We start from the raw sequence: 13,004 nt of genomic DNA on the forward strand, positions 1-13,004 counted from the left end.
CAAGCCAACAGAAAGTCCTTACTCCGTGTCGTTGACCCCAACAGGTTAGCTGACCACAGACACCCCGCAGTTCACTCTCCCCTCTCTCCCTCTCTCCCTCTCTCTGTGTGTGTCTTTGGGATGTTTTTGCTGGTCAACCAGTCAGCTCTGCCCTCCTCTGACCACACTCAATTCATTTTCCAACCCAGCTTAGTCAGGCATAATTTCCAAGTTTTTTCATTTGAATAAATGTTACAAATTATGCTGCTGTTGCTGCAAAAAAAAGGGTTGCAACTGAGTTTATGAAGCGTAGCTTTGGTGGTGAGTTTCTTCTAGAGAGATATCATCAAACACATGTTCCGAGCAGAATATGTTGGGGTCACAACTACATAATGCTGTTAGCTAATCAACTTTGATAATGTCTGAAACATGCTTTAACACTTTCCTCTTACGTGACTGGTTAGTCATTTCGTTGTTTATTTAATTGTGCAACTAATTTATGGTTGCTAAGCAATAAGCAATTGATAGCTTTGCTATTTGCAGCTTATAAACTAAGCAACGCTTACTCAACTTTGAGTTCTAAAGTGCAGCTTTCTCTTGGAAGTTTATAAAAATAAATCTGATTTAATGCACATATAAATCATGCTTGAGATTCGAGTTCAACTGAATTTCCGCTTGCTTCTTTTTTGTGGGTAATCGTAAAAAAAGTAAAAACATCAGTTCTTTATGCATATAATAAAAGTCTTCAAGATTTATGCTTTTACATTTGATTTGATTGATTGCGCTTAATCCATAATCAATTTGCAAGCATATCAATTATTACGCAGTCTCGCAGTGACCTCGTCACTCGCTTTATTGCTGCCCCACATTTGCACTTAGCACACATTACACATACGCTGCGTTGACCCACAGGCTTATCACAGCTCCCATTGCTTTCAATTGCGCAAATTATACAATACTATTGTTGTACTCTATATATAGCTTCTGTATTGTACACAAAATATGCATGAGAGAAATTATCAAGAGATACATCCGTTGCCACAGAGAGACAAACAAAACACGCCACATCTGAGTTGATTTTGATTTTGGCATATGTCACATCATCTCTCATTGGACTGCACAAATTAAGGTGATCAGAGAGCGGAACAGACTGTCAAATGTGACAACAGATAAGCGAGTAAATTCCAAGGTTGCGCTTACAAATAATTTGCACAGAGAACTGTTTTGTCTATTGGGGGCTCCATCAGTCCCCTGATGATTGATGGCAATCAAATATTTGTGCTCGTGCAATTGAATTACGGACGGACGTCGCATAGCTCAGACAAGTCTTGTCAATTTGTGTTTATATAAAAGCAGAAACGCGCGCAAATATTATTGCATATTTATTAATAAAAACGCTTAGCATTGACTTTATTTGCCTCTGTTGTTGTTGTTGTTGTTATTTTTGTCAGTCTTTGTTGTCATTGTAAACAATCCGCGAGGCGACTTGAGCTAGACTCCAGCGACTCGAAGCGGACCTTATGCGTTTTTGTAATAGAACTCGTTTATTGAAATTCCAGTCTCGTCTCTGCGGCCAGGCGTTATGTGATATCATTCTGACTCAGAGAGGGAGAGAGAGAGAGAGTAAAACGAGAGTTACGCAACGTTTTGGGTGATGATGAATATGAGCACTTGTGAGAGGGTCGTTCAATTAGGTCTTTAACACACACATTAAATATGCCTCATTTAAGTGAAGAAAATCTATTGCGAAAAGTTTAGATTTATAATTGAAAGTGACATGTGATCAGCCTCGAATTATTACCTTACTCTGACCTGTTTCGCTGTGATCATTAGATCATCGTTATGTCATAATTTGTTGTATTGTTGTATTTCAAGCATTCCGATCATTTGCCAAATGAACTTGAACTCGCTTGCTGAGATCATTTGCGTATGCTTAACTACGATGTCATCACTTTCGACTATCGTTATCGCTCGGGCAACCCTCGTGTCTGTGTAGCTTGAGACTTTGCTTAGCTGATGTCAGCAATTAGCTTGATTAACGCCCATGCTTAGGCAATTAAAGTCAATTGCTTAAGTTGCCAGAAAATTATGCAAAACGCACTTTTCACCTCGACTCTCGCGACTCGCTGCTGAGTCAGCCAGCAAACACGCAGTCAGTTTTGGCCCAGTTTCGATTGCGATGCGACATCTTAAATAGCCGCGATTACTTAGTGTTTAGGCCCGCAAATGTTAAGGTGCTACGAACTCCCACTGACCGAGTGCACCAACTTTTCTTTTGGGGCCGGGTAAACTTCTGATTCTTTCTGTCTTTTCTGCTGTCTGCCGCATGCCGCGCATTGTTTGTTTTTATTATATTGTTTGAAAAAGTTAATTGTGCAGCAGTTTCGTTTGTTGGCTCGCTGCCCAGCTTTGACGCCATTAACAGGCGCAAAATTGAAACAACAACACCAACGAAACCTAAAACTAAAAGTGTATAAAAATTTAATTAAACTAAAGCAAAAATTGCATTTGCTGTGCACTCGCATAACTCAATTCAATTTCATTTGCGTTCATCGACATGCAAAAATGCAGTGGCAAATGCCGCGTGGCGGTGCCAAAGGCGGTGGCGGTGGCAGTGACGGTTGCGGTGGCGCTGCGCTTGCATAAACAACACTCGGATAGACAGACGTTAGACAGCCAGACATTTTAGCCATAACAATATATAATTAAATGTATTGTAAAAGCTAATTAAAGTAGCCAGATGTGCCATTATATTACCAGACTTAATTAATAAATAATGTGTTATATTTTGGAGAATATACAAAACTCTTTACTGTTGCAAATTTCACAATTATCTACAATATTTTATTGCAATTTCATAATATTTTACACCTTAAATTGAGAAAATATTTATGTTAGTTGATATGGAGAATACTTTGTATACTTTAAAATCTCAAATAGAAAAGATATTTCTCTTAATTGATTTCGGTTTTCTTATTGTTCATGGTGATCTGCCTGACATTAGTTTTTGACTTAAGCAATACTATATTTAAATCTTTATACTATACTTTTATCATAACAGTATTTTAAGAAATTTTCACAATATTTTTAGAAATTTTATTGCAATTTGATAATAATCTAAACCAGAAATAGAGAATATATTTCTCTTGTTATAATAAATAATCTATACCAGAAATAGAGAAAATATTTCTCTTGTTTATCTCGGTCAACTAATTCAGCTAAAGGTTAGTTGATTGCTTTCGTTCAATTTGAAAATCAATTTTAGTTAGACAAAAGTGCTTCCCACTATTGTAAATTATACGTGACCAGTTATTTCCATTAAAGTGAAATTAAAATGGAAATATTTTCATCTAGCCACAGAAATTCTTTCCCATGCCTGCAAACATCGGACTCGCAGCTTTGTCAACTCAATTACCATTCCCATTTTAGAAACATTTCGTAAGCGCGTCTATCACTTTGCGAAATCCCAACAAAATTGTCAGCATTAGTTTGCAATTTTCTTGATTTGTTTTGTGCGACGACAACGCGATGTTTCAACGCCCCCTCCCAGTGGACAATTGTTGCAATTTAAGCGCTCGATTATCTATCTCTGCAGCTCTCTCAAGTTGAGTTCTGTTCGGTTTGGTTCGGTTGATTGGTTGTGTGTGGGTCTCGAGTGCAATTTGTGAATGGGGAAGTGGCGCAAGCTTAGTGCAAAGTATCAACTGTCAACTTGAGAAAATATTCTCAGAATGGTGACAATGAATTTGCGTAGCGAAAGCCATATAAGGTGACTCTTCTGACTGACTGAGGCGCCCAACGTGTGGCCGCGACTGTGTAACTGTGCCACGGTTCCATGGGCCCCATTTACTCGATATCAAAGCAGCGCTATTCATTGGCAAAGAATGCTTGGTGAAGCGCCAAAGCCAAAGCCAACGCCAAAGCAAAAAAGCAAATCGCAGACCGCCCCACATGTTGAACCGAAGGTTCATCAACCCCACAGACCAGCAAGAGAGAGAAAAGTAAACGCCTCGTTTTATAAAAAGCGAAAGAAACAATCTCTGGCAATAACTTTTAATGTAAAACAGAGATGCATAGTTTGTTTGAATATTTGCTAGATGAGATCAGATGTGTTGTGATGTTACGATGTGCACTGAGTTACAATTGGGTTGGGTTCAGCTCAGTTCGTTTAGGTTCTGTTCTGTTCTGCTGGGTTGGATTGAAATTGGAAGGGAGCAGCACATTAATAATAATTACGCGACCGCCGGCTTGACATCTGTTTGAAGTTTATGCTGGCATACCGCATGCAGCTACTATGGATCACTTTCCGCTGCTGATGGAGTTATTACAATGGCCCTATAAATAGACAATTCCAAAGTCTCCCGCGGCAGCACGATCGGCACGCAACGCAGACGTTTAACTTTTGTTTTCATTTCGCCTTTATTATTCTGACCCTATTACGCTCAGATGAGATGAGCTCCAGTTCTTGGTATGCTACGGTCAGTGGCGGGGTCTGCAGCGGAACTGTGTGTCTCAAAAGGGGCTTGACGCGAGGTCAGGGCCCAACTCATGAATCAAACAGAGAAGGAGCGTCGTATAATATGCTGATACTATAATTATTTTTTAAATCGTATAAACATTTATTTGTTAAGTTAGGAATTAAAATGTTTGTTAAAAGTCTTAAATATTCTATATATAAATTTATTTAATTTATCTTGTGAGCTGATAAATAAGTCATTATAATCATTATAAAATTCATTATTTCCATTTTTATCCATTACTAAATTTCATTTAAAGCAAACTTCATACTTCGCACTTTAACTATGCTCATTCAGTTGCCAGTTCCTCCACTTTAAAGATCAATAACACACAGTATAGCCTAGCATATCTCTTGTAGGTGCCGAGTGCCTCTTTCTGCTCCTCCTTCCTCCCCCTTGCTTGTTGTGGTGTCCCCCATTGTCGGTTGTCGTCGCTGTCTTACAATTTGTGCTTTGTCTTTAACAAATGTAAAGCAATTGAAGTTTGGGTTGCTTTTGTTTGTGTTTTGTGGGCGTCCGTCAACATATGCCCAACGTTGTCGAGTATGCGGACCTCCCCCTCTGCTCCCCTTCTTCCTCACTCTCCTTCAGCTCCTCCTCAAGTGCGCATTTGTAGCTGTCGTCTTGGGCTTGTCATTTGCCAATTGGCATTTATGTTTTGTAAATTGATATTTCCGTAGGGTGCAGTTGTGCAGCGAACGCTATAAACTTGATGCATTCTAAAAACAATTTAACTAATTTGCTCCACTTCTTCACGCTATCTCTTCAACAAGGTAACTAAACTGGTTTCTATGACGCGTCTCGTATTGTGAATTTATTTTTTTATTGCGGTTATCTCAATCAGTTTATAAAGTGTCACGCCTGCTAATTGTCTGGCTTGGATTGCAGATGCGGAGGTCTCGCTGGCTAGCTGGCTTTATTAATTTAAGGCAATTAATTCGAAGCTGTTAAGTGGCCAAAAACAATTTGCAGCTCGTTAAAGAGGCAGGCAGCAATGGGTTAAGTGGCGCAACGCTTCCACTCTTTCCATTTCCCAGCAGCTACGTGCTTAATTGAAAGTTCAATGGATTTGAACAGCGGCACAGCTTCACAAGAAGTGCTTTCCCCTTCCCTTCTTTCTCTCTGCCAGTGATTCTCAAAAGATCTCTCATCTCTCAAGTGCATTTCAAATGAATCTCGTTTCGTTTCGCGCAGCTGCAAGTTGTAGAAGTATTAAACTGCATTTCCATTCTCTTGCTATTCTCGCATCTTTTGGCAAAAAGGCAAAGAAAAGATACTTCATCATTTGTGATTTTCAGATTTCCAGACGATCCCAAAAATGAATTTAATTACTCGCCTTCACTTCTGTCGCGTCCCAGTCTGTTGTCTAGACTCAAGTCAAGTTTTTGGCTGGCCATGCAAACTATGCAACTGCGAGTCAGTTTAACTCGACACTCATTTATCAGGCAAGCCTTGTCTGGGCCCTTGGAGTATCGTAAACATTTGATGACTTGAAACTGTTTACTTCTTGTCAACTAATTTAGCAACTTGCTCAACTTTAAACAGGGTCAGCAAAGAGCAGAGTAATGTTCACTTTGAGTTGCTTAATCATTTATTGAAAATGCACTTGGCTATTTATAAAAGAAATTGTGCAAAGCTTCTTAAGAGAGTGCTCAAACTTTTATTAATATCTGCCACTTACTTAAGACCGTTTAATATTTATTCTGCTGCCATCTTCGGTTGACTAAATTTACGCTGTACTTGCAGTAAAATTAAACACATTACCTGAGTAGCCAACGGATTAAGATTAGAAAAAGATTAGTCAAGGATAATGACTATGAAACCTGATTTAATCTTTTTCTGGTTTAGCGTTGCTATCTTAATCCTTATCCCAAGAGTTTTACTCAAATCAAAACTTAAGCCACACATAACTCTGCGGCTTAACTAAATGTTTAATCCGAATACTGAAATCCTCGGATTTAATGGCGCCTTGAAACTCTAATGACTTCAACGGGTTCTTAAGGTTTCTAACTGAATAACCGAAGGAATTCCTTAATAAACTATGCTATAATTATTTATTTTTAAAATAGAATAGTTAAAGTATAGCAATTTTAGTTATCTTTTCGTTAGCCTCTAAATGGCTGATAGAGCTCAAAGCTATTTCGGAATTAGCTTCCGCAATTGCGCTTCTATCTATTTCATGATTAACTACATGAATGATTAAAGCAACATAATCTTATCAATTCACAATGAACGTATCAAGTTATTCAGTCAGCTTTATATATAGACTACCAAGTTGTAATTCAGCACAGACGATAACTCAGCAGTGTGTAACTATCTCAAACATAAATCTACTCGATAAGACATTGATTTGTAGTCGCATTTTATTGTCAGCTGCTGTCAGCTTAAGGCAAATGTGCAAATTGTCTTATGCAAAGCAAGCAGCGACATATTGATTTAGTTCAACTGGCAACTCATCAGTCATGGCGGTCGCTATCATAAACGAGCTGACAGATGTCAGCCGAGTGTCAAAGGCGAAACCCAGTAAATGATTTCGTTGTGGGTTTTATGGCCCAACCTGCGAAGAGGTGACGAAATGGACAAGCGATGCACGAGAAGCTATAAAAGCCGCGTTCATCTCTCTGGAGACCTGACGCCGATTCTGACCTGAGCACGTGTGTCCAGTGGCCCGTTTTTGGGAAATGCCAAAATTAAAAAGCAATCAAGGAATTTCCCAGGCAGGCAACCTAATTACCAGGTTTGCACTTAACGCGAAAATGTCGAAGGGACTTCGACCAAAAGGGGGTGGCAAGTGTCGCCTACCTGCCAGGTAGGTCGGTCATATCCTTCGCTGTCGGTTACCTGAACGGACTCAAGTGCTATATAAACACCGCCGAGGATGAGAGCAGACATCAGTTGCACAGCAACCAGTGAAGCAAACGCACCTCGAGTATCTCTACCGCATTTGTGAAACATCCCAGTTAAAAGCTAATACCAAAATGGCCAGCTACACTTGCACACAGTTCGTCGACTTCATCGAGCCCAGCTGCTTCGGCACAACAACCACAACGTTTACTCTCGATGCTGGCCGCTTTGTCAAGCGTGATCTGCACCTCTTCATGGAGTCCATCGAAACAATTTCCCGCATCGAACGGGAGCGTCATGAGCGCCGTCAACAGCGACGAGAGCGCAAGGTGCAACAGGCTCGCATTGCCGAGCTGGAGAGTGATCGTTGTGTGAGTCCCACACCCAGTGCTGAGGAGGCTGTGGACGAACCCTTGATGTACATGGAGGCCAAGTGCATTCCCTATGCCATCAGTGATGCTCTTCCCGTGGATCGCAAGACTCCCTCAGAGTACGACATCTGCGACGATGAAGCCTATGGCAGCAGCTCGAATCAATCGCCAAGGAGCAGCGTTACCTATTGCAGTTGTGCCGGTGTCTCTAGCACTGGACTCGACTCGGACTCGGCTGAATCTGGAGTCTATGCTGGCTCGCCTTTGCCTCCGGTGCGTCCTCGTTCGCAGGTCATCAGCAAGCCGAAGAATCGCAGCACTCGCTCTCGCATCATCAGCATGGTTCTCAAGCGGGAATATGCCAAGGCGCCCTCGACAGATGAATTGGAAAAAACCTGAACGTTGCAATCATTTGCTTGAAAGCACCATGAAGCAAAAGTATGATCAGCTGACCAGCAAATCTCGTCGTGGTATCGCCTGCGGCCAGGGATCTCCCGAGGAATGCTTCCTCGACAGAGCCCTGCGCTACCTTACCTTGTGATGAGCACAACTCCAAGTGTCAGCAGCTTTAACATTTATCTTCCTAAGAGCAAACTTGTAATCCTTATACTATTCATAATCATTATCATACTAATCATAATCATACTATTTTCATCATGTAGACTAACATTGTTTGTAAAACATTTCAATATTAAAAAATACAAAAAAAGAAGAAAAAACCAATTCAAACATTCTTTCATTTATACATACTTAGATATAACATAGATATTCTATATTTCAGAAATCTTAAGAAATTCAATTGAGGAATCTTAGAAAATAATTGAATTTTGAAATTACTACTTAAATTATATTTAATATTCGATTGAATATTGAAAATTCCTTTTGATGTCTAAAGAATTTCATGCAATTCGTTCAATATTTATTCTACAACGAGTTCGCTTTCTTCTCATTCTCAGTCTAAAGATATATATGTGGAATAATTGAGATAAAATACTTACAAATTCTTTTCTTCAGCTTGATTATTAAATACCAATACAAAATTTGTATGATTTTCAGTGGCAGTGGCTGTGGCCTAGTGACACGTTTGTCACAGTGACACAAACAGCTGAGACTGCATCAGCTCTAGGGCATCTCGATCCCGATAATCTGCTGCAATTTAACAGACTGTCAACTTGCTGTCGACTGGTCTTGCCATGCCACAGCATAGCAGCTCATCCCATTCCGGGACGTGAGTGCTACGTTTTCCGGTTGGGATGAGATTGCGAGAGCTACTCTAAAAATAGGCGACCCAATGACACTCTACTTTTGCTGCTGCTGTTGTTGTTGATGCTGGTGTTGCTGCTTTTAGGCAGCTGTCAAACACTCAAGTGTCTCACTCTCTCTTCCTCTCTCTCTACCACTAGCTCAGCCGCCTGTTGCTCTGTTCGTTTTGTTTATGCGCCAGCACACAGGGTGTTTCGTCTGCGCCTGCACAGGGCATTACTAGCAACTTGCATCCTTGCTGTGTGTTTGCCATAAAAAGCTCCCCATTCGCTATTTGTTTGGCATGCGCGAAAGCTGCCATAAAAGACGCGTTTGGCACTCGCTTTAGACTTTGGCTTTGCTGCTCGAATCCGTTGCTCAGTATCTATCACAAATCCAAAAGCGTAGCATACATTTCGGCGCCGGAAATGGCAAACGGCGCGTAGTGTTCGCTCTCGTGTGTGTTGTGACTGTGTTGCGTTGCGTTGCGTTTCGTTCCGTGCTGTTCTCTGTTCTCTGTTGCGTGGTGTTGCATGTCGCGCGCGCCATGTTTGCTCAAGTAGAAGCCAAATTTGATTAATTCACTTAGGCTAAGCGAAAAATACACACACACACGCCCACACACACATATATGTATAAGAGAAGCCTCAAGAGTGCGCCCCAAAAACGCATTTGGCCAACTGGAAATCAAGTTGCTTCTCGACTCGACTCAACTCAACTCAACTCGATTCGAATTGCTGCTTGCAACTTCCCCAGCTGCAAAATACATTCGTTCCCTTGACAATAAAATATGAATTGATGCGCGCGCTGCGCCATACTATCGCCTATATATCGCATTATACATATATCTATATGTATATACTATATACCTATATATATGTATATACATATGCGTGTGTGTGTATTTGCTGCGTGCGTTTGACACTTTTTTTTTGCTCCTACTTTTGCTTCGTTTTTATTTTTTTTTGCCTGTGTCGTTTTTTAAGGTCAACTCACCAGCTACGCAGTGAGTGCGGAAGTGTGTGGGAGAGTAGGCGGTGCCGTAGGAGGGGGGCGTGGAGCAGTGCGCGCGTTCAACCCAAAATTTAATCAAATAAAAAAGTGGTGAAAATATAAAAATACACAAAAATGTTGTTGGCCTAGCAACTTTTCGCGCTGTGTCCCCAAACCAAAGATTTTTGGGTGTGCCTATTTTATGGCATGCAGTTTTGTCCAGTGTGTGTTAGTGTTGTATGTGTATGGCACTTTTATTGACTTCCTTTTGCTCTATGTGTGTGCGTGTGCTAATTGAGTTTTCTCGTGTGTGTGTGTGTGTGTATGCGAGTGTCTAATAAATTTCTCTCTTACTCTCTCTCTCTCGGAACACTTTTGTCATTTCCTTCAAAATTCGACAACAACAAAAAATAGTATAAACAAATAAAAAGTAAAAAACATACAAATAAATGCATATACTCTATACCAACAACAACACAATCGAAATATCGCAAACAGTAAGAACTGAATATGCTGCAATACGATCAGGTAAATGAGAGCGACAATTTGTTTTATCATATCAAATCACAGCGAATGCAAAGCAAAGCAAAGCGAAGCACATCACATCACATGTTGACGTCAAATCAGCTGCCAAACAGTCAATTCTTCCGCTCCCCGTCTCCTCACTCCCTCTCTCCTCCCCCGCCGGCATTTGAATATGACCCAAATAAGCTTAGACAACTGGCAAATGTTTCCGCCTCCGTCGTTTCAGTTGCAGTTGCAGTTGATTCAATTGCAGCTGCGGCACAACAATTCCACACGCCATCTGACGACATTCAGCGCCTTGGCTGCAAATGCTTTACCTCTCCACCTCCTCTTTATTCTCCTCTCTTTGCTCCTCTCCTTCTGCAGTCACTGAAGTGCCATTGCATACGTGTATGACGACTGTGATTAACTTTTGTCAGTCTTTTGTCTTACGCTACTTCTCACTCTCTCTCTCTATCTCTGTCTTTTACTCTGCTTCTCTCAGTCTTCTTTGCGCTTTTGTCTTTTACATTGTCCCACAGCCAAGGCAAAATGTTGGTAGCCACAGCCATATTGTTTACACTTGAGATGCTAACTCAAGTTTTTGCTATGCACTTGAAATCTTTTATTAAGCACTTGCCTTGAGAGACACAACTGCGCACACGTGTGTGTGTGTGTCTCTTGCGACTGTGTGTGTGCATGTAGGAGGCTTAGATGCTGCAGCCGTCTTACCGCCTTTGAGCAAATGAACGAAGAAAAGCTAAGCCAAGCCTTGTTTATCATTTGTTTTAAGCTTATTAGCCACGTCTATTTGCCTCTATCTCTGAAATCAACCAAGTTTACTGCAGTGCTTTTCTTACCAAGTTTGTTGCTCACATAAATAGTTGAGTCATTTAAATATTAAGCATAATATCACATTTGTGGAAATTTGTGTATAAAGTGCAGTCACAGGAGAAAACTAGAAAACTTTTACAAACCAAAGTTCTAAATATTTAAAGATGAATTTAATCTTTCTCCAGTGACTGCGCTTTATATGCATATTTGAATCTTTTATTTCTTGCAGACAATAGCAAAGATAAATGCAAGAACTGAAACTCTATTTCAGTTTCAATAATTCTATAATATAATTCTTTTCAGTTTTGAAATAATCTAAAAGGGAATTTAAGTTGTTAAAATGAAATCAATTTTAAATTCTAAAATTGTATGAAACTACAAATTGAAAGGATTTTTAGATGACTGAGCTCTTCTAAAATAAATAATTAAATATAGAAATATAATTCTATTTCAATTCAATCTTATTTTTAGTCATGCGTCACAAACAGCTTATTATAAATTGCTAATTAATACTTCTCTAAAAAACAAACACTAAACTTATTTATTCATTCAATATTTAATTGTGTTCCACAAATTGTGTTTAAGCTGATTTGTTGTGTAAGCTTCAATTGTAAGTTTGTCAAAGGCTCACTTGAATAACAAATTCATTGTGTTCTGCTTCTTTCCAATCGTACATAATCTATTTCATAACTTTTTGGGCATTTATCAGTTGTGGCACCTGCCACACACTCACACACAGACACACACACACACACACATCGCAACACACATAACCCAGAAATGACACACAATTCTTTTGTCTCGTCTTTACATTGCAAGTGCCATCGCTTCTTCTTCTTCATTTTTTTTAGGGCCTAGGGGAGGCAGGATTTTATTGTCCACAAGAACATAAGTTGTGTGGGCAGCAATGACACCATTGAGAAAAACAAACAAACAAAGGCGAAAGTTTGCTTAAAGTTGTTCAAAACTTTTGATTTTGCTGACTCAGCGCACACACAAACACATTGAGCTATATAAAATGGAAATTATATCATTCAAATGTCTTGTGAAATGGACACGCAATAAATCATCTGATTTTGCTGGATGTGTCCATGCTCCAATAAAATCTCAGCTGACTCTGACATTGAGGGGCCAAGGGTGGGCAATCAATAAGAAGCTGGTGAAACCTGTTGATAGACGAGGCTTTGTTTTGAAAGGAGCACAGTTCGATGCGAGGATGATGTGAGGAATAAAGTGGCAGTACTTTAATTCTAGATGAGTTTGCTATATATGAAAAATTTGAGCTATGCAGACTTTTATAGTAGTATGTCTGAATATTAGCAGTTAACATTAGAAAAACCTTCTTTACTCTTTTTTGGAAGACGACAAATTAAATAAAAACTTAAGTGATGTGGGGAATTTAATCGAATTGCAATCTTCCATGAAAATAAATTTGCAAGTTTGAAACATCCTTTTCTAATATTTGATTAGTAATCTTATTAAAGTTGTAAACACTTTCGCTAACCTAAGTATCTCTTCTTTAAGGAAAACAAGAATACGCGGAAAGAATTCTTATTCCTGCAGTCTCCCATTAAACTTAGAAATTCCTCTTCCAATATCAGATCGCTAACCTAAGTATCTCTTCTTTGAGGAAAACAATTTAAATAAGAATATGTGGAAAAAACTTATTTTTTCAATCTTCCATTAAAATGAACTCGAAAGTTTGAAAACCCTATTTCTA

The 13,004-nt window shown here is 39.6% G+C and overlaps 2 protein-coding genes across 12 annotated transcripts in view; both read left to right on the forward strand.

Annotated features, from left to right (window-relative positions):
- LOC132783436 (putative uncharacterized protein DDB_G0277255) overlaps positions 1–13,004 on the forward strand; it is a 61,530-nt gene that overhangs the window by 39,249 nt on the left and 9,277 nt on the right. Inside the window, exons 1-2 of one of the 11 annotated variants that reach the window (XM_060788593.1) lie at positions 9,442–9,512; positions 10,361–10,474. The exons of 9 other annotated variants lie outside the window; for them this stretch is intronic. In XM_060788593.1, coding sequence (XP_060644576.1) covers positions 10,457–10,474 — 18 coding nt within the window. In that variant the 5' untranslated portion in view covers positions 9,442–9,512; positions 10,361–10,456. Of the gene's footprint in view, positions 1–9,441; positions 9,513–10,311; positions 10,475–13,004 lie in introns of those variants that run through there. One more of the 11 variants, XM_060788591.1, reaches the window with a different exon arrangement.
- LOC132795551 (uncharacterized) lies at positions 6,355–8,421 on the forward strand. The gene has a single exon (XM_060806347.1). The coding sequence runs from the start codon at positions 7,475–7,477 to the stop codon at positions 8,108–8,110; it is 636 nt and encodes a 211-aa protein (XP_060662330.1). The 5' UTR covers positions 6,355–7,474; the 3' UTR covers positions 8,111–8,421.

Source organism: Drosophila nasuta, chromosome 2L (assembly GCF_023558535.2).
Source record: "Drosophila nasuta strain 15112-1781.00 chromosome 2L, ASM2355853v1, whole genome shotgun sequence".
Taxonomy (NCBI): domain Eukaryota; kingdom Metazoa; phylum Arthropoda; class Insecta; order Diptera; family Drosophilidae; genus Drosophila; species Drosophila nasuta.